Source organism: Eptesicus fuscus, chromosome 23 (assembly GCF_027574615.1).
Source record: "Eptesicus fuscus isolate TK198812 chromosome 23, DD_ASM_mEF_20220401, whole genome shotgun sequence".
Taxonomy (NCBI): domain Eukaryota; kingdom Metazoa; phylum Chordata; class Mammalia; order Chiroptera; family Vespertilionidae; genus Eptesicus; species Eptesicus fuscus.
The window spans coordinates 25,770,091-25,792,091 of NC_072495.1; the positions used below are offsets into that span (position 1 = coordinate 25,770,091).

Below are 22,001 nucleotides of genomic sequence, written 5' to 3' on the forward strand. Positions count from 1 at the left end.
GGAGAGGGCCGCTGGGATCCCTCAGTGCAGTGCCTCCACCTAGTGGTGGGGGAGAGGATGTCAGTCTATTGGGCCCAACAGAAATGGGTTTCCAGAAGAAAGGTTAAAGAAGGGATGTGGGTAGGAAGATGAATCACTTGGACTCTCTAATCAAATGGAGTGAGTCAGGAAAGCTCTCCAAGCAAAAGTATAATCACTTGGGACTCTTAAGGGAAGTGAGCCCAGATGAGCTCTACCGGCAAAGGTATCCCAGGAACCTGTTGGCAAAGCCAGGTTGGCTACCTGCCCTTTGATTTTTAATCTTCTAGGTCCCCACTCATCCTCTGCCAGGAGCTGGGGCAGGAGAGCTGATTTGGGACTGCTGGCCCAGCCCTGATAGGGAGCCCCCTTCCCACAACCCCTCTGCAGGCTCACCACCTCCCCCCCCCCCCCCCCCCCCCCCCCCGGCCAAGGCCGTTTTCCTTTCTTTTGTGTGTGTTTTCTATGTTCTTAGTCTCCATTACTCCTGCCGCCTTTGCGGATCAGGACCAGGTCCCAACCACAGACAGAAAATGATACCATGTACAGTGGCACACCTTGACCAGTTGCTAATTTTCACTGTTGTGAAAGTGATTTGATTTAGAATTAAATGGTTTTACATTACTGTGAGCTGTGGACTTCTTATCTGGGTCATGCGGTTTGGGGGATGGGTTAGGGAGTAGTCACACTGGTCTGGCCCCTGGAAAGCACCTGTGTGGCTTTGGGAGTGTCACACTGAAGACAAAAGTCTTCAAACAGCCATCGAGAAGTAGGCTGGAGGCCTGGCCTCCTCCATAGCCCTGCCCCAGGGGTGACCTGTCTGACAGGCAGCACTGGTCCTGACAAGTATGTGGAATTCCTAAGCTCGCAGGCTGCCGCACGGAGCTCAGCTTGTGGCCCATCAGAGCCGGGGGACAGACATGACTCACGGTCAGCAGCTTTCTGCATGCTCTGTGGCAGGGCAGGTGGCCTGCCCCAGCACAGGTGTGCCGCTCCGCGGAAGCTCCTCGGTAGCAGAGCGGGAGATGGAAGATGGTGAGGTCACAAACCTGGCCCAGCCTCAGGCTTCCCAGCACACTAGAGCCACCGTGGTCGGCAAACCGCGACTCTCGAGCCACATGCGGCTCTTTGGCCCCTTGAGTGTGGCTCTTCCACAAAATACCATGGCCTGGGCGAGTCTATTTTGAAGAAGTGGCGTTAGAAGAAGCTTAAGTTTAAAAAATCTGGCTCTCCAAAGAAATTTCAATCGTTGTACTGTTGATATTTGGCTCTGTTGACCAATGAGTTTGCCGACCACTGTGCTAGAGCTACAGGTCATCTCTCAGAATGGAGCTCTTTTCTCCCGCTTACACTTTGACCTCATAGTGATCAAGTTGATTAGTAGCGTGGCTCAGTGGCTCTCAAGGCCCCTCAGCCAGCTAGCAGCTGCCAGAAGCCGGTCTGCTGTCCTAACTCCTGGTCCAGTGCTCTCTCCTCCAAAAAGAGGAGCCTGCAGGACAGATCCAGTAGACAGGTGTGTTTCCTTTGGCCTACATGGCGTTTGTAGAACTTCATGTTCCCAACATTTAAAAAAAGTGGAAAGTTTCACCTAAACATCTGGATTCTTGGTTTGCCTTGAAAAAAATGGGAAGCTCGGATGTGCTGAGTTCATTTATACCCCTCTTTGGTCTGGCTAAGGACCTGACCCTGGAGTGGCGGTTGCACCCACCCCCATTATCTACTGGGTGTCTGTTTATCCAGAGTGGCGCAGAGAAGTGGCTTCTCTGAGCTGGAAGCTTCTAAAGAAAGTCCACGCTTAACCCCCCTCCCCCAAAGCTCGTGTATGGGGTAGACCTATTTTCTCCATATTCCTATTCTTGATTCCAGGAGTGTTTGAGAGTCAGGAGACCTGGGTCCCCACCCCAGCTCAGCTCCTCGTGGGCTGTGCCATTTCGAGGTAGTCGAGAGATAGTATCCTCTGGTCCTCAGCAGTCCCCATCTGTAAAATGGGCTGAGTCCTCTGTTGCGGCCTCCCGCCCGCGCTGCTGCAACGTCTTGACCAGCTCCGGCACCCACGGAGGGAGCCGCTCGCACTAGGGGGCGCTAGGGCCGCCTTCGAGCCAGGGGGCGGGGCCAGTGCGGGGCGGGGCCAGTGCGGGGCGGGGCCAGTGCGGGGCGGGGCCAGTGCGGGGCGGGGCCAGTGCGGGGCGGGGCGTCGGCGGGCGGGTCCGGGTGCCAGGTGCGGTTTGGTCCTCCCGGGGCGCCGTAGGCGGTGCATCCTGCTCGCGCCCGGGGCCAAGGTCCTCCCGCGCCTGAGGCTACAGCGGGCGCCGAGAAGAGCGCCTGCGGCCCCCGCCCCTTCCTCCGCACTTCCGCGCCCCGGGACCATGGCCGCGCCGGCGGGTAAGAAGGGCCGCGCCGTCCTGTCCGCCTCTCTCTCGGCAGCCGGGCCCGGGCGCCTGAGGGGAGCCGGCGGCCTCTCGGGGGTTCGGGCTGAGGGGACCCCCACGCGTTCGTTCGGGCTCCTTAGGAGGAGAATTGGGGGAGCGAGCACAGCGCTCCCCGAAGACCCGGAGGTGGTGGGACTGGGGGACTCGGGGCGCTGGAGACGGAGGGCTCCCCGGGGCAGGCGGGCGGGTGGGGCGGCTGCCGCGGGTGGAGGACCCCGGGGGAAGGGGTGCTGGCTCCGCAGGGGGCCAGCTTGTAGCCGCACTTCGCGCCCGCAGATCCCCCAGTTCACACCTTTCAGAGGAAGCCGAGGGGCCTGGGTTCCCGTGGAGTGGGGGGTTTGTGAGGTGTGGGGAGCACGGGAATCTGGGGGTTCGGGGCAGTTAAGAGGGGATGGAAAGTTACCCCGGGGTCTGGGTTTTCTGTGGGAAATGGAGGCGGGTATGACTTCCCGAGGGGCTCCAAGCTTCTCGCCGCCGGCGCCTGGGGCTCCTTGCAGGAAATAGGGGAGTGGGGCTTCCCTTGGGGGTTAAGGCACGGATTGGCGGTAAGGGGACTGGAGCATCCTCCCTGGGGAAGGGGGGCCCCCTGGGGCTCGGGGTTCCCCCTTAGCCTAAGACAAGACATGTGGCCAAACACCTCCTGGAGGGAAGAGTTGTCAAGGGTGAAGGGGGAAGGGGTACTGGGCCTGCAGCACCGCCTGCCTGTCCCCCCTCCCCCCCAGTCCCCTCACACACCACCCTGCAGCTTCCTGCCCCCCTCCCTGTCCCCCTGCACCAGGGACTTGCGTTGCCCGGGTTTCCCAGCCACCTGAGTGGGTGGCCCGGCCTCCAGGTCGCCCAGGGTCAGCGTCCAGAAGCTTTCTAGAGGCGGCAGGAGGGAACAGTGGAGGCGGGAGCTTGTCCTGCATGTCTGCCCCCCACTTCCTGGCTTTCAGCCCGTGGACAGTCACTTCCTCCATCCTGAATGCAAGGACCAGGCCGCCGGTGGGTCACTTCCTCACCGTGGGAGCCGGGGGTTTCTCCTCCTTCTTGAGAATTGGCTTCTAGAGAGAGAGAGGGGAGGGGAAATGCACCCTGTCCGTTTCATTTCTTTTCTTTTTTTAGATATCAGAGTTCTTCAACTCAAATGATTTTCTTTCTTTCTTTCTTTTAAGACATTTTATTTTATTGTTAATCCTCACTGGAGGATACTTTCCCATTGATTTTTAGAGAGAGTGGAAGGGAGGGGGAGGGACAGATAGAGTAACATCGATATGAGAGAGACACATCGATATGTTGCCTCCCGCATGCACCCCTGACCAGGGCTGGGGATCAAGCCTGCATCTGAGTTACTTGCCCGGGACCGGAATGGAACCTGGGACCCTTCCGTCGGCAGGCCAGTGCTCTGTCCTCTGAGCTAAGCCGGCTAGGGCTCAGATGGTTTTCTATGACTTTTTCTAACCTCTGTGTGACATAGGCTCCCTGTCTTGCACCTCGATTCTTAGAAACGTGAAAGATCTTGGCGTGCACGTGTCGGTTAGGTGTCCTCTGAGTGAACGAAAAGCCTCTGGTGCATTCGTTTATACGCTCTGCCGCCAGAATACTTGCTGGCTGTTTCTGTGCCATGCATGCGCTCAGCCGAGCACGGGGGAGCAGAGTGATGAAGTGCACAGACACGGGCCTGGCGTGTGGTGCTGACAGTCCTAGAGGTGGACTGTCAGTAATCGGGGTAGCAATGGAGATACGTGCTACAATAGCTGAAGTTACACAGCGAGGGGATAAGCATGCACCTGGGCTGAGGAGAGTGGCTGGGGAATGCTTCTCTTTAAAAGCAAGTTGATGCTCCCCCCTGAGACTCCGTAGAAATTCGTCCAGCAAAGGAAGGGCAAAGGACATTCCAGGCAGAAGGGACAGCGTAAAAAGGCCCCGAGGCAGGAAGGCATGGAGTACCTTTGAAGAGCTGAGAGAAAGCCAGTCTGGCTTTTTTATGGGTGAGGAGACTACGGCGCAGAAACCACCTCCAGGTTCCATCGCCAGCTAAGAGGCAGTGGCCGGAGTTCATATTTCCCAGCTGGAAATGGAGTGCTTCATCCTCTCTCTCTCTCTCACACAAACACCAGAACGAGCTTCACGGGGCGTCAGAGAAGGAAGTGGGACTTCACCTTTCCCTGGTTCTGGCCAAGCTGTCTCAAGACAACTCCGATTGCTGTGTAACAGGAGAAGCAGCAACGACGAAATCCAATATTTACCGAGTGCCTGTGAGGTCCCAGGCACTGGGCCGGGACAAGTGTTCCCTCGCCTACACGGTAACAGATGCTAGAGCCAGGGAGAGCTAGAGATCGTGTAACTCTCCTCGTTTTACAGAGGAGGAAACTGAGGCTCAGGGATGAAAATGCATCTGTCCAGGGTCACTCCACTAGCGGCAGAGCCAAGACTGACCTAGGACTTACCTGTTCCCTTTGTAATATTCCAGGCTGCTGGAGACACGCAGAGTCTGGCACGCCGTGAGCCCTTAACAAATATTTGTAGAAATAAATATGTGATTTGTGCCTTTGAGAAATTCCCTGTCTGCTTAGCGTAATGAAGGGGGGGAAAAAAACCCACACAGACAAATCGCGACAAGCTGTATAGCGCACGCTCCCTCCCAGGAGCATGCCTTTCCCCTCCCCCACAGGCATCATCTCCTCAACTCTAAGGCACCCCCGGAGGCTTGCAACCAGGGCGGCAATGGGCAGTTCAGCCCTGGCAAACCCCTGAACTTGTCCCCAGGCCCCCTTTTCTCTGGGGAAAAAGAAAAGACAAGCTATATAAAGCCCGTATGTGATCACATTATGGCATTTCAGAGGTGAGGGAGAACTCTATTCGTTATTCTATAAATATATATTGAATTCCTACTGTCTGCCAAGCACTTCTAGGCCCTGGGAGGTGCTTAGGGGACGAAATAGACCAAATCCCTTCCCTCGAATTCTGGTGGGGAGAGGTGGACAATAATGAACTATATGAATATCGGAGGTCAGGGATAAATGCTCCGAAGAGAAATAAAGTAAGATAAGGACATAGGAGCGGTGGGAGGTCAGGGAAGCCTCTCTGGTCAGTGACATCTGAGCAGAGAAAGGAAGCAAGGACTTGAGCCATTTGAACATCTGGGGGAAGAACATTTTAGACAGAATAAAAGAATGAGTCAAGGCCCTAAGCCAGGAAGTGTGCTTGGCATATTTGAAGACCAGCAAGGTCTCCAGAATGGCTACCAGATCTGGTTAGGGAATGCTTCTTTAAGGAGGTAAGATTGAGAAATCTTAAAAAAGGGGTTGGGGGGGGGTGGGGCGGAGGACAGCGCCCTAGCTGGTTTGGCTCAGTGGTTAGAGCGTCAGCCTGTGGACTGAAGGGTCTCAGGTTCGATTCCAGTCAAGGGCACATGCCTGGGTTGCGGGCTCGATCCCCAGTAGGGGGCATGCAGGAGGCAGCCAATCAGTGATTCTCATCATTGATGTTTCCATCTCTCTCTCCCTCTTCCTTCCTCTCTGAAATCAGTAAAAACATATTTAAAAAAAAAAGGGGGGGGGGGAGTTAGTATCCTGGTGGGGAAGAAACTGGAGTAGGAGTCAAAGCGGGGCAAGTTTCAAGGTCTTCACAAAGGATGGTGAATTGATCCATGTGGCAGAGGCAAGGATGGGGAGGTGGGGGAGTCATGGGAAGTGGAAGGTAAGGCTGGGAGGGTGGCTGAAGCCAGACTGGAGTGTTTTAATGCTAGGCTTGTGGAATTTTCCAGTCTGCAGTAGAGACCGTAGGTTTAGAGGTAGGAAGAGTCATGATTAGGGCATTGGTTTTTAAACTATCAATCTGGCATAGATAGGCAGAATGAATTGGACAAGAATAAGGACGGGCACTAATCTGGAGGTGGATCCAGTGGGCCCTGAGCTGGGGTGCTAGTGATAGGAATGGAGAAGAAGGCACTGACCAGTAGGAAATGCCTCATGTCAGGGGCAGGGCAGGGTGACTTGAATAGCTCTGGGTATGTGATGGAGGGGTCCAGGTAGGGTTCAAGAAGACTATAAGGTTTTAAAGCTGCATAGAAACCCATCATGTTCAAGGGGCTGCATTAAACTCTCCACAAGGATGCATCTTTTGGAGGCTGGGTTGATTCCCAGCGCAGGGCTAGCTTCTGATCAGGACAGCCTGGAGGGGGCTAAGTTTCAGGAACAAATTAGCGAGGGGAGGGCATCGCTTTAGCGTTTCAGTGAGAAGACCTGCAGCTGTAGCAGTCTCTTACAAGTCTATCCTTTTTCTTACTCTTGACCTTTCTTTATACAGTAGCGAGAATTAGATTTTTTTTTACCTATTAATTTATATCCAACAGTAGCTAGCACATGAAACCATTGCTTGGTTCTATTCAAGTGTACCTTGAGCGTCCATCCTGGGATTGATTCTGTTTCGGCAGCTCCTACTTATAATTTATTTTTCGGGAAAGAAAGTCTAAAATGTAGTCAAGTACATAGACTTGGGAGTTAGCAGACCTGTGGTCTCATCCCAGCTCTAACACTTGTTAATTGAGCATTTTCGTTTCCTCTTCAGTAAAATGGGAACAATAATAGTTCTTCAATACCAGTCCTTACCTCAAGGGACCTTTATATTCGATTAATTCATGCTTGCACAGGGCTTAGGACACTGCCTGGCACATAATCAGGACTCAAAGTAGTTGGGATTCTCCCCCCCCACCCAACCCCCCATCATTGAGAATGGGTAGAGCACTGCTGTCTGGGAATAGATGCATTGGTTAATCGGTTCTCTGATAGAGATTCTTTGTAGGCCTTCCTCCAGATAAGAAATTGCCAACTCACTCACAGCTCAGTAAACGTGTGGTTGGGAGGGAGAACCTGAGTGGCCCAAAAGCCGTAAGAACCATCTGTCTTGTTTGTTTCTCTACCCAGTATCTTATTACTCCACCGAGCTTGCCCTGCCCGCCAGCACCTGGTTCGTCCCTCTCTGACGTGGGTTATTTCTGCATACCTTTGTCCCTCACACCCCAGGAGTACTCACCACGGGCCCCCCGCAGTGTGTGCCCTAGTCGGTGTCTTGCACATGGGCACATAGAAAACGTTTTCTGAATTTGTTCTGAAAACATTCCCTTCAGAGTTTGGCCGTGAGTGTTGTCAGCTCAACCTTTTCCCCGGCCAAGCCCCTAAATACACATGGAAGACGGAAGAAAAGCTGCTCACAATTCAGTTGCCAGCTAAGTGCCCGGCAAGTGTGGGAGGTATTTTCACATACTTTATGACATTCTTTCTCGTAATCCTCTCGTTACCCTCTTTTTAGGGATTAAGAGACAGGCTCAGAGAGGTTAAATGGTTTGCCCAGGGACACAGCCAAGTTTCAGACCTGGGTCTAAGTCCAGTTCTTCTGCTTGGCCCCTTACACATGTCCCCTAATAAGCGAAAGGGCCGACGAGAACAGCAGCAAGAACGAAACCTTCTGAGATGCCTGTCTGTGCCTTCTTCACCTGAACCACGAGAGGCCCCTGGTTTGGTGCCGCAGGCTCTCAGAGCCGGAGGAATCATTCGATCCCTCCTTTTATGAGGGAAGACTCTCAGGTCCAGAGAAGTGCAGGAGCTCCTAAAAAAAAATTTTTTTAAAAATCATCTAATCTTTTTTTCCCTTAGACACTCCCTTGGGCAATATTGGTAAGGTAGGGAGGAGGAAAACCCTTTGGGAGACGGCAGAGTGTCTAGAGAAACGTTAATCATTACTGTTAAGTCTTTCTCGTTGGTAGCATGAAAATGGGGTGTTTTCTCTCTCGGCCGTTCCCCACCGGTGGCTGCCCCTGCCCCTCTGCTTTCCTGCTGTATCCCGGAACGAGTGGGGTTTATACAGCTGACCTGCCAGTTCCCAGGGGGCACAGCGGTGACCCTGCTTGTTGTTTTGTGCTGCCCTGAATTGGCTGGGTGTTGTTCCTGGTTCTCATTGTTTAGTGGAATATGAGAAGCACCAAAGATTTTTCTCAAATGAAAGGATCGGATCTGTGCATGTTGGTTCAGGCCAGGCTTTCTGGTCTCGTGAGCTCTCCGGCCTCGGGGATTTCTCACCACTTGGAAGTCTGAAAAGGACTAGTTTGCAGAAGCCCAGCTCTTAGACCAAGATTAAGGTGAATGTGAGGGTCTTGTGGGAACTGGCACTGCCCCTGAGCTGGGGTACCGGGCCGAGCCCTGCCGCTGAATGACTGTGTGGTCTTGAGCAAGTCTTACCTTGTCTGAGGCTGCAAGGGGAATAAAACTGCAACTGATCTGGTAGCCTCAGACCCTTTTGAGCCCCTCCCAGACCCGTTTTCTGATGGTTAGGAAATGTGATTCTCCTTCTCTAAGCCCATTTTTCTTCCAGAAAAAAATGAAAGGGTTGGATTAGAGTAGAGGATTTTTAAAGACCATTCCAATCTTAACCATCCTGCCATCCTAGTGCCTGCCCATGGATTCCCAGATTGTTAGAGGGGCACATCACCAATTATTTATTAAGCTGGGAGAGAGAGGTGTATGTAAACTGAGTATATTTTATACCAGTATCCAAAAGGTCCGGAAGGTAAGACCCTCTGTAATGAGCCATTTGTTGCCGTTTTTAACCTTGTTTGCATGAAACATTTACCACTTCCTAAAAGCAACAAGTTCCCATAATCAAGGCACAGTTTTCTGATTATTAAGCACCTAATAAGCCCCCCCCCCCCCACCTCCTTATTGTTTGAGGCTGCTGGGGACATTTACTTAAGCTTCCTTTCTGGACTCTGACAATCAGTAGCCACTGTTGATAAGTCCGCAAATATGAGAGGCAAACACAATAAAAGGAGCGGGTGAACAGCCTGGTACAATGAGGCATTTTCCTAGCAGTGATCGGCAAACTCATTCGTCCACAGAGCCAAATATCAACAGGACAACGACTGAAATTTCTTTTGAGAGCCACATTTTTTAAACTTCAACTTCTTCTAACGCCACTTCTTCAAAACAGACTTGCCCAGGCTGTGGTATTTTGTGGAAGAGCCACACTCAAGGGGCCAAAGAGCCGCATGTGGCTTGCGAGCCGAGGTTTGCCGACCACCGAAGAATGTCCCAGGCCGACTGGACTGGAATCTGGATCGGTCTTCCGTTCGGCCTCACGGGACTCTCCATAAACGTTGTGTTATTATATTTATCTTACATTTCCTAGAATAAAGGTTGTAAAAGAGTTAGGATCATCGACTTTCAGGGCTGCAAGGGAGCTGAAAATTCCAAGAGTATTCTCTTGATGAGTGTTTGGGCTCGGGAGGTCAAAGGCTCTGGGTAAATATCTTTGCTCGAGTACAATCTGATAAGACTTCACCTGTAGGTAGTCACCCTGGGAGTCAGAGCACTTACTTATTTCTATTTTTGAAAATATATTTCTATTGATTTTCAGAAAGGAAGGGAGAGGGAAAGAGGGATAGAAACATCAAGGATGAGAGAATCATTGATCGGCTGCCTCCTGCACTGGGGATGGAGCCCACAACCCAGGCATGTGCCCTTGACTGGAATCGAACCTAGGACCTTTCAGTCCTCAGGCCAACGCCCTATCCACTGAGCCAAACCGGCTAGGGCTCAGAGCACTTATTCCAGTGAAATCATCCCTGTTGACCATTGGAGCTTATCTTTAGACCGTACCTTTATAGTTGACAGGTGGGTCCAACTTTTCCGTGGGATTCACCGCACAAAGGGTTGTCTGTACTGTCCCAGGCTTTATGCGAGGCCCTGGAGATCTAAAGATCTTCAGAATGTGATCTTTGCCCCTTTGAGCTGGCGGGAAGGGGACAGAGAGGGAGGAGCTGAGGGAGACAGAAAAACATAATGCACTGTAATTACAGAACCAATTATATAGACTAGGTGTAGGCAACATGAAACAAACTCTGCCTGCCTTTGGGGGACCACCAAGGAAGGATGGAAGTTTGATTAAGGGGGAAAGGTTGGTAAAGTATTCCAAACACAGAAAGCCTTGAGGTGTGAATGTTAGGATGCAAGAACATGAATGTGAGTGGCAGGAGTAGAAAATAGGTCAAGATGTGACTAGAGCACCCCTTCGTAAGGGATGATGAGAAATAAAGCTTCTTTGGGGCCACTTTGCGGAGGGCCATTCGTTCCCTCCATAAATGTTAATGAGAAAAGAAAATGTTAATGAGGGACTGTGGTAGGCCAGGGGCAGGTCTTGGTTCCCTCAGTCCTTCAGAGCTAACAAGAGCCAACTGTAATGATGTGTGAGGAGTTGGTGTTCCTGCCTCAGGACCTTTGCACGTCCCAGTCTCCAGTGTAATCCTTCCCTCCTCCTTTTTTGCATTGCCTCCATAATTTATATTCATTCTTTAGAGCTCAGCTTGGAAATTGCTCCCTGGAGGAATATGTGTTTGCTCTACCCTAACCCCGTTTTCCTAGTTAAGAACTTGATGTGGTCTTCACACCACTTGCCCCAATCATAATTAAAATAATTATGTTATTGTTCGATATCTGCTGCTTAATCTCACTTTTGTTCGCAGCACAGTGTTAGACACATAGGTGGCATGCAGTAAATATTTGCTTAAAGAATGACTGAAGCGTGTCCACTGGATTTAGCAATAAGCGGTCACTGTTGACTTTGGTGAGACAGTTTCTGAGAAATGGTGGAGGTGGAAGTCAGGTTGTGGCGGTTTGTGCGGTAAGTAGGAAGTGAGGAAATGAGGGCAGTTTTGTGTAGACAGCTTTTTAATGTGTGTGGCTGTGAAGAGGAAAGCGAATATGGTAGATAGAGGAGAAGATGGGATCCACTTTTAAAAAAATATATTTTTATTGATTTCAGAGGGGGAGAGAGAGAGAAACATCAATGATGAGAGAGAATCGTTGATGGCTGCCTCCTGCTCGCCTCCTACTGAGGATCAAGCCACAACCCAGGCATGTGCCCTTGACCAGAATTGAACCTAGGACTCTTCAGTCTGCAGGCCGATGCTCTATCCACTGAGCCAAACCCGTTAAGGCGGGATCTACTTTTTTTTTTTAATGGTGAAGACTTGAACTTGTGTAAGTGATCATTGGAAGGAGCTAATGGAGAAAGGAGTGATGGTGGAGATCACTGAAAGTGCACATCTCCCGAGAGGGGGAATAGGATGGAGTGCAGGACAGCAGTGCCCGCTAAGTTGAGCCTGTGCTCTGTAGACGTTGGGTAGTCGGGATAAACCGGCTGCACACAGGGGAAGAGAAGCCAAAGACCTGCACTAGGTCAGGGAAAGATGGGAGAGACATTGGGGAGGTGAAACCAGGTAAACATGAGAGGAGGGAGCGGAGGTCTTGGTTGTTGTTGTTAGAGAAATCTTGACTTTTGTGCCCGAGGTGCCTAGCACAGAGCAGGTGCTACTTAAGTGTTAAATGGCTTCGAATTCCTCCAGACCGGAGAAAGCAGGGCGGGCTCTGGAGGGTGTAGCAATAACAAGTTCTCTCTCGAAGATCCTCATCATACAAAGTCCTGGTCCTTTTTGCATTTTGGGAACAGCCAGAAGTCATTCCGAGCCAAGATACTGAATTGTTGAGTCAGTGGGTGGTCAGGTTAGAGACTTATTACTTTTGGGTTAAAAATTAAAAACAAGAAGCAAGGTGTGGCTTAACATAATGAGATTTGCTGGGGTGGGGCGGCAGTTCTCAAAGCCCTTCCATGTAATTGTTCCAGAAATGTTTCCAGCTCGTACCTCCAGAACGTGGGAGGTTCCTTTGGATGTCTGTGTTCATCCAAAACCCTCCTTCACCAGTTCCCTTTCTCACCCCCGGCCATCCCCCGTCCGTAACTCATTTGAATGAGTCTCTCAGACTTTCTGCTTTGGGGTCTGTGAGGGTGATGGTGCGCTCTCTGGCCTCTCCCACCCAAAGACCAAAAAGGCCCCTCAGGAGAGTCTGAGAAGTTGAGATCCTGGAGGCGATGGGCCTGTATATCCCATCACCGGGGAACTGGAGGAAAGGAGCAGGTGGGGAAGGGTTCTAAAGCCTTCTGCCAGCGAGTTCAGTTCTCCTCTGGGCTATGAGGACAGCTGTCTAGGCCCTGGCTGCCCCCAATGCTGCTGACCAATCTTGAAATGCCCGGAGCCGGGCATTGTCTATTTACGGCCCCTGTGCCTGTGACAGTCTGGAGTTACCCGGAGAGAACAAAGCTGCACACACACAGAGCACAAGGGAGTCTTGTAACAACCTTGTCCCGCTTTCTAGGGCTCAGTAAGGTACCACGGCTTGATCTCAGCTGCCCTCTTTATTTCAAGAAGTTGGCAGCCGAGCCACACCAGGCGTATTGTGTTTTGTCCTTTTTGGAGGGACATGGACCAGTTCTGCTATTGTCCACACTAATACCTCAGCCTACACAGCCCTTCCCCACCCTCTCTCAGCCTTTGGTAAATCTTCCCCATCTTTCAAGGCTCAGCTCAAGTGTCCGCTTCCCCTACAAAGACTTTCCTGGCTCCCCTAAGTGGAACGAGGAGGAATTAACATGGTGGGGCGGAAAGAGCGTGGGCTTTCCGATGAGCCAGACCTGGGTTGGGATACTAGATCTGCCCCGTGGCCTGTCGCCCGTGGCCCCAAGTTTCAATTCTCCCATCCATTCAATGAGTGTAATGACCGCTGCCTCACGGGATTCTTTTGAGAATGAAATGAGAAAGCGCCTGCCATAATTCTTGGCGTATAGGAGGCATTCGTTAAATGTTTATTCTTTCCCTTCTATACTATAACATCTTTCTCCGAACTAAAATAACACTTTCTTCTACTCCTGAAAGGGCATCTAAGTGGAAAGTGACTATGTGGAAGGATGTTCCTTTTCCCGGTGGATGTACATCCCAGTGCAGCAGGGATGACGTTATCCAACCGTCTCCAGCGTAGAGCTTGGCGAGGACCCATGGGTCCAACGAGAGGACCCATGCGGTTGGTTGAATGCGGGAGCTCCTGGACTAGGTGATGGGAAATCTGCACAACCAGGGCTTTGGAGGAACAGACAAAGGCAATACCGTGATGAACCTAGAAAGGAGACGTTTCTGGGTGCTGGGTGAGAATAGTTGTAGGAAAGGCTGATCCAACAAGAAAAAGACCTTGTTCATTTCATCGCTCAGAACTATAAGCAAGGACTGACACTTCCAGAAAAGGCAGGTTTTGTTTCAGTAGAAAAAAGGAACAATCAGAACCATGTTTTAAAAATGAACTCCCTCTCCCTGGGGAGATGAGCAGGCAGTGCTTCCCGAGAGCGTGTAGAAAAGGGAATTGTGCATCTGGCCGAACATTGGGTTAACCCTTTCAGTATGAGAATCTGTTCACTGCGTCTTATTCCACACAGTAGGAGTCAGTGTCCCTTCATCCGTGGTACTTCCGGCCTCTGAACCTCCCTCCCGCTTGGTTTTGTGTGCAGGTGAGGATGCCTGGCGGTGTCGGGGCTGTGGGGACCGTGTTGCTCCAAGCCAGAGGTTGTACAGGACTGTCAGCGAAGCCTGGCACAGCTCGTGCTTCAGGTAAGTGGGTCTGTCCTCCTGTCTTGCCAGTGCATTACAGGCCAGGAATTATTCCATTTCCTGGAATGTACAGAAACAAGCTTTTGGTTTGGAAGTTTCCTTTTCAGTGGGTGAGGGGTGGGGAGGGATGTGCCAAGGTGAAGGTGGAAGAGCCACAAATGTGCCAGGGGCAGCTAGAGGTGGTGGGGGGATGAGAGGAAGTCTTTCCAGGGAGTCCCAGCATTCTCACTTGAATAAAAACGTTTTTATTGATTGATTTGAGACACACACACACACACACATCCATTTGTTTTACTTATTTATGCATTTATTGGTTGATTCTTGTATGTGCCCTGACCAGAGATTGAACCCGCAACCTTGGTGTATCAGGATGATGCTCTAATCAACCGAGCTACCTGGCCAGGGCCACCCTCACCGTTGAGGTGAGGAAACTGAGGCCCATGGCTACACTTCTGATTATGCAGGTGCCTCAGGGTTGTTTTGAGGGCAGTTGGCAAAGCCAGCTCTTCTTCACAGCAGGCTGCCCGCCTCGTTTCCTGCTTTTTGTTTTTTGTTGCATGAGCATTTTTTTTACTGTCCCAAAGAAACGAAAAGGAGCTTGCAGTATAGAAAGAAAGAGATAGCTTTAAGATTGAATGGGGCAATATGGAGATGAGGAGCTGATGCTCTAAAGACCCGACTCCCCGCTAGGATGTAGGGTACAGATTATATAGGGCAAAATCACAAGACACCTGTGGGTTAGGGATTGGGGTCATGCTGGGAGCGGATTGGTCAAAAGCGAAGTAAGGGTAATAAGTCATTTCTTCGTCTTAAGGACAGTTCTGAGGTCTTTTCTAGGTCCCTCTGTCTGGTCTCATGGAAAAGCAGGCAGGGGGTTGTTCCACCTTAGGGCTCAGGAGCTGAAATATAACTTAGGTCAAGATGTTATCTTTAGCCCAGCCAGCATGGCTCAGTAGTTGAACGTAGACCTATGAACCAGGAGGTCAAGGTTCAATGCCTGGTTGGGGCACATGAACGGTTTCGGACTCAACCCCAGAGGAGGGCGTGCAGGAGGCATCCAATCAATGATTCATCATTGATGTCTCTCTCTCTCTTCCTCTCTGAAAACAATAAAATATATACATATGTATATATATTTTAAAAAGATGTTATCTTTAGCTTGCCAGACTTTGTGACTATTAGTCAGGTCCTGACTACTGGGTTACTGTCTTCTGCTCCTTGGGGGGTTGCTGATTATCCTCTCCTGCTTTTTGTTATTAACTTCACTGTAGCTCTTATTGTTCAAAGACAGCTCAGTTTCTTGAAAATAACAGAAACTTTGAAGTCAGATTTGTTCCTGCTGTCCAAGGCTCCGTTTTCTCCTCAGGAAAATACAGATGTTAACAATCTATCTCAGACTTGAAATAATACATGGCAAGGGCGCCCACTGAACGGTCGTTCCTTTCCCCTGTGAGGTTAGAATCCGCAAGAGTGGGAGCTCGTCTTTGCATCCTCCAGAACACAAAACAGTGCCCGGCCTGCAGTCATTTCTCCTCGGAAGCTGGGTGGGCATGTGTGGCCCCGTGGTCTGAAGCCGTGGGGAGTGCTCACATCCTCAGAATGAGACAGACCAGACAGGCACCACGCGCTCTGAATTCCAGCACCCACAGACGTGCTGATATCAAGTAATCTAATTGACCTTTAAGCGCTTGCCTCCACCGGGAACTACGTGGGGGGTTAGCCCGGGGAGCTCCGGCCTCTGGAAGAGTTGGAGGGGAACCAGCATTTTCCTGCCCTTTCAGCTCTAACTCAGAGCTCTCCAGTCTTCTCCGGATCTAATAGCCTGGGTTCCTCCTCCGCTTGCTCTCAGGGAAGTGGATTGTACCTTGACTCTGCCTTTCAGTGAGACAGGAGCAGAATGTCAGAGCCATCAAGGACCTAATAGATAAAGCCTTGGGCCGGCCCTTTGGTTTTAGACCTGAGGCTAAAGAGCAACATCAGAACCTGAGTTCCCAGGCCAGGACTTGCCTTGGCATCGAACCCATAAGGTCGTATTTGTCCTTGCTGTTTTCCTATGTGTATGACTATTTCCTGTCCAAAATAAGCAAGACCAAAAACTCCAAAAATTAGGGAAGCTAATCTTTGGAGTTTTGGATTCTCCTATAGCTAAAGAACTTAAGAACTAGAAGGGACCACCTACTGTATGATGCTCCCCCTTTCATATCAGAGATGAGAGGCCTCACACTAAAAAGACAAAAAAGGAGTTCTACAAACAGGCCATGGATGACAGGAGCTGGCCTTAGAACTGAAGTCTTGGGTTATTTGTAGGTCTGATCAGATGCTAGCTTGTCAGATAGAACCGTGTGTGAGGAGAGACACACACACAAATACATGTGCATAAACATGTAAGGCACGTTACCATGGTAGATCAGAGTGCAGGCTATGGATGAGACGGTCTGATTTCAAATCCTGGCTTTGCAATTTATTAACTGGCCTTAGGTGACTTCCCTGAGCTTCAGGCACCTCATCTATAAAATGGGACTAAGAATAATACTCATGCCCAGCTGGTGTGGTTGGCTCAGTGGTTGAGCGTCGACCTATGAACCAGGAGGTCATGGTTTGATTCCTGGTCAGGGCACTTGCCCACGTTGTGGGCTTGATCCCCAGTAGGGGGAGTGCAGGGAGCAGCCAATCAGCAATTCTCTCTCATCGATGTTTTTATCTCTCTCCCTGTCACTCTCTGAAATCAATAAAAAATATATTTTTTTTAAAAAGAGAGAGAGAGAATAGTACTCATTCCACAAAATTGTTGGGGAAGGTTAGATGTGGTAACCCTATATAAAGTGCTTAGCATAGCACCTGATACATAGAAAACTCTTAATCAGAAGCTGTTACTTTATATTGTGTGTGTCTACTTAACATTCATGTATTTATTTTTCTTATTACATACACACTTATTTGTCATCTGATGTGGAACCTCCGGGATTAAGGTTAACTTTGAGCTACCCTTGCATAATTAAGGCAGAGATCATGCCTCAGTCTGGAAGTAGAGCATCCAGATTGTCTTCTGTTTACAACGTTGCCTCAAGGACAGATTCCCCCTAATCCAGCACTATTGAAGGAGCATATCTCCCCACTCCTGAGCCTGCCTTCCCTCACAAACTGAATGACTTCAGAGCCTGGTCATTTGCACCGGGGAGAAAGGCTGCTTTGGAGCCCACTTGACTTTTGCCCAAATGGGAGGAAGGACTGTGTTGTCTGACTCCAGAAGTAACCTGGGTTACGAGGAGCATGAAGCATCAGCCTGAATGGACTTTTAACACGTCTTCCACCCCAGCTCACCTGTGATTCTCTGTTAGAAGCAGGACCCTCACCCTTCATTCTCCCAAAGATATTCATTCTCCACGACTTCCTTTCAGCCTTGCTCTTACCCAGCTGGGCTATAGTTACAATAAAGGAAATGACTTTTCTTCTCCCCGCCCCCCACACCTTTGTTTTCCTAATCACAGGGTGGGGCTGGATATTGAATGGAGAAACTGCTGGGGTTTGGCTCCCAACTCCTCCCCCCTCCCCTTCTTCTTGCACTACCCTATCCTCCATCTGCAGCCACATCCTTAATCCCGCCTCTCACAGCCTTCCGCCAGTTTGTCAGGTCCCTGGGACAATAGGAAGCCACTTCCTGCTCGAACCCGGAACTGTCCGGTGGAGGCCGGCTGACAGATCTCCTGGAAGCAGCCCAGTCTATAATGGTGCCGGTGCAGTTGGGCGCCTGGCCAGGACCCCTCTGATCTCTGGACACCTGGCTGACCAGGCCTCTTGCTTCCTCTCCTCAACCTTTACCACAGGCCTGTTGGGATTCTAATACTTCTCTGGCCTTCCCTTTCCTTGAGCAGTGCCACTGGTTCCAGAGCTGGGGCCATTCTCTCTGAAGCTCTCTGGAACTGGCACCCTCTCATTGCGGGGAGGCCCGGAAAGCAGCCGGACTGAATGCTGTTCTGTAGCTGACGTTGAAGGGCAGAGCTGTGAACGGTGACCTGGCCTCTTGGCATGTTTGCAAACCAGAGAACCTTGAGAAGTTTTCTGACTATTGTTCTTTCACCCTCATCAGAGGTGTTGGGCCCCGGAGGGGGGGTGGCGGGAGGAAGGAAAAGCTGCCTGTCTTAGTCTTTGTGGCCGCTACCTGCGACTCTGTTCCCTGACCTGGTTCCTAGCAGCATTACCAGAGGGGAAAAGCCACCATTCTTGAGGCTCCTGGGAACTGCCCAGGGCCTCCTCTCTCAGGATTATGAACGCGGGCTATTGGAGCTTTCTCTTTTGAGAAGTGATTTCTCACGCCCGTACTCTAGAAAAGAGGCAATGCAGATAGAAAGCCGTTATCACTTCTTCAGCCGACAAACCATTTCCGCTAAATTTGTGACTCCAGGAAAGTCCAGTGAAGAAGCGGAACGCAGAGCTGCGTAGCGGCCAGAAGCTGTGGTGTAACAGGCTGGTGACAGTGTTGTAATAGGTTGATGACAGTGTTTTTGTGATGCTGAAAATCATGCTTGTTTTCTCACCCACACCCCCATCGAAACCATTCAAATTACAGTAATAGGTCACGTTGATTAAATGTTTGCTCTGCTCTAGACACTGTCCTAAGCATTTCACATGCATTATCTTATTTAATTCCTACAACAACCTAATGCCTGTAGATCTGGCCTTAACCTCTTTTACAAATAGGGAAATGGAGGTTACTTGCTCACAGTCATAGAGCTAGTAAGTAGCATAGCTGGGATTTGATCCCGGGCATTCTGAGTCCTTGCTTGTCAGAGTCTCTCTGCATTCTTGAGGATGGGTATGTCATTTACATGTCATTTAACCTCTCCAAGGCTTCCTCTTCTGTAACTTCGGGGTAAGAACACTCACTCTGCCTGCCACACCCTGGGTACCAGATAACACTGAAGGGTTCATGAATTTTCAAGTGTCCATAAAAGTGCTCTTAAATTTCTCCCGTCTGCCTCCTGGGTTGGGCGTCAGTGGAACAACCCTGCCATCTGCTGTTGTACTGTTGATGTTGCCGCTGCGTTTATTGACGCGCAGCCCTTGGTTCTGATTTGCTCATTTGTCTAGTTTATCTCGAAGGAAACAGCCAGCCAGCAGGTCATTGAGGCTAGCTGTCCGACAGCGGGCTGGGCCCTCCTGACAGAGGAAGGAGCCCCCACAGGGACTCCAGCATTAACATACAGTGGGACGCCGAGTGTGTAGTAGCAGCGTGTAACCTTCAGTGTGCCTTAATCCCGCTCTGTCCTTTGGGAAGAGAGAACTAAGACCTTATAGCAGCCCCACAGCTGCTATTCAGGGCAGAGATGGAGGGGGGCAGGGGTGGGGCCAGGGATGGATGATGGCTATTTATTAAGCATTGTATTGAGAGTTTCACTTATATCATCTGATTCAGCCCTCACAAAAACCCTGCAACCCCATTTTATAGTGAAACAGGAAGACCCAGAAAGGTGGAATAACTTGCCCAGGTCACACAGAGCTGACATTGGAACTCGGGCCCCCCTAGCTCCCAAGAGGGTCCTCTTTACACTGCGGCTCCCAGGGAAGAATAGTGGACTTGGAATCACAAGACCCGGATTTTAGTCTTCGCTGAGCCAGGCTAGTTGTGTGACCGTGAGCCAGCTCCGGTGCCACTGCGGTGTCGGTAAACCCCCCCTCGGGGAGGGGTGTGAGGCTTAAGGAGGTAACGGCGAGGAAAGCGCTCTGAAGACAGTAGAATGGCACGATGGGAAGGGTTAGCAGCACACAGGGCAGCATCGTGCTCCTTCAACCAACCAGCCGTTCACATACAATGCTGAGCGCCGTCTGCTGTATCAAAGGCACCAAACTACGTGCTGCTGGGGATGCAGAGTTGACACACTGGCCTGGTCTCCTAACTGGCGCCCTCAGACCGCTGAAAAGCAGGTAACAGCCCTGGCCAGTGCGGCTCAGTTGTTTGGGCATCATTCCAGTTTGCTTATCCTCCTCTATCTAGCCGTGAAATGCTGCCATTTCTCCAGGCTTCTGTTGTCCTCCGCACACTGATAAACCCCCAAATTAGTATCTTCAGTCCAGACCTTTCCACTGATCTCTAGGCCTATTTTTCCTGTCATCTTCACATACCCAGTTAAATGTCTTGCAGGCATCTCAGACCCAGCTACACTTTCCGTCTTCCCCGCACAGTGGCTCCTCTCCCATTGTAACCTGTCCCGTTGAATTGATGTACCACCATCCACTCACCACCCAAGCCAGGACCTGGGAGTCTTTCTGATACCTCTTCTCTCATTCTCCACATCCAAGCCTGTCAGTTTTATCTCCAGGTTATATTTTTGAGTGTGTCCACTTCTTTCCATTTCTCCTTCCACCCCCTGTTCCAGGCTACCATCCTCTTACGTATAGGACCACAATAGCCTTGTAACTGTCCACAGTCACTCTGCACCCCCAATCCATTCCCCACAGAGAGGCAGCCAGAGTGAGTGATCTTTAAAGGCAATATCTGAGCACACCACACTCTGTCGTCTCTCTGTCCTTGTACACTTCCACAACTTTTCAGCGTTCCTGGGTAAAGACCAAAGTCCTTAATGTGGCCTACAGAGCCCCCAACCCCCCCAACCTTACCCCCCACCCCCCGCCATGGTCTGGCCTCTTCACAGGGTCCAGCACGCACCCTTCTTCCTTCCGACAAGACCTTTGTTCCTGCTGTTCCCTCTGCTTGGAATGCTCCCTCCCCTCTCTGGCCTAATGACTCCTGCCCGTTCTTCAGATCTTTACCTGGATATCTCGGGGAAATAGTTACAGAGTAAGTCATGGTCCCTGTCCTACGCTCTCACAAGAAGCTTTCCTTTGAAGCTGTTTTTTTTTCGGTTTCAGTTTCACGTTTATTTGATCATCTCCTTTAAACGACATCCTGAGACTTAGAATATCCTGCAGGCGTCCCTTGGTCAGGGACCAGGGGGATTTCTGCCCCTCATTGTGTCACCACTGAGCACATGGTTGGATGAATTGCCAGGGTGGCCAAGAGCTATGATGTAAGAGAGGCCTTTCCCTGCCCTTCCCCTCCCCCACCGCCCTTTCTTTCGCAGTCCCACGGGGCCGTTACTGTAAATGGCAGGGAGGAATTGGTTCCCGACACTGGGCTGTTTTGGAAAATTGCCTGTAAGCGTTGAGGTGAGAAGTTATAAAGATTTGTCTCCTGTCCCCAAAGGAGTCAGAAAGTCTGACCCAGGAGTCCTGGCCAGCAGCACTTCCCTACAGGTACAACCCAGACAAGAACCAACCCTGGACAGAGAGAGACAGTAGAAGGAAGAATGAGGTCAGCTACTCTAGCCCAATCTAATTGTGAATTGCTCTGAAACGTGACAGATCTCATTGCTAATAGTAAGTGTTTTTATTTGTGTTTTTTTTTAAATTTTAGAAATCTTTGGAGGATGGCATTAGCTAAAGATGCCCATTAGGTATAGAGTGGGAGAAACAGAATGCTTACAAAGTGACTTTTACCTGCGTGTGATTTATGGTGGGGAGGGGTGGATAGGTTGGTGATTCCACAAGAACTTGGAAATGGAAGTTTGTCCTCTGGGACTAAACGAGTTAGATATCCATGTTAGAGCATGTGTAATGTGTGTTAGTTAAGAGCACAGACTCTACTTTGGTCCAAATCCTGGCTCTGCCACTTACTGCTGTGCACCTTGGGCAAGTTACTCACCCTTTCTGTGCTTCATTTTCTCATCTATGAAATGGAGATACTGACCTACTGCCTAGTTCCTAGTGTTATTGCGAGGGGTAAATGTACGGAGTGAGCACTCATGAGTGTTAGCCATCTTTTATTAGCGGAGCCAAATGGCTCCCCGGGCCGAACAATATGCGAATTGGTGATTGTTATGCATCTAAAGAAGTAATGATTTTTTCCACATTAAAAACTAGTTTTTTAAAAAACAACAACAGTAGAATACTGAGTGGCCAGCAGTGAAACAGAAAGTGAAAAGTCAGTGAGGCAAAACTAGTCGTGTGTCCAGAGACTGAATCTGGATTTGGTTACCAGAAAGGGGTTCTTTGTTACAGGCAGGGCTGGTTTGGCCGGCTCACTCCTGCCA

General features: G+C 50.4%; 1 protein-coding gene across 1 annotated transcript in view; it reads left to right on the top strand.

The window, feature by feature from the left end:
* The first annotated feature begins 2,279 nt into the window (after window positions 1-2,279).
* LIMK2 (LIM domain kinase 2) overlaps window positions 2,280-22,001 on the top strand; it is a 51,371-nt gene continuing 31,649 nt past the window's right edge. The window contains exons 1-2 of the mRNA XM_008142405.3: window positions 2,280-2,400; window positions 13,815-13,914. Of these exons, the coding sequence (XP_008140627.1) occupies window positions 2,385-2,400; window positions 13,815-13,914 (116 nt within the window). The 5' untranslated portion in view covers window positions 2,280-2,384. The remainder of the gene's footprint in view (window positions 2,401-13,814; window positions 13,915-22,001) is intronic.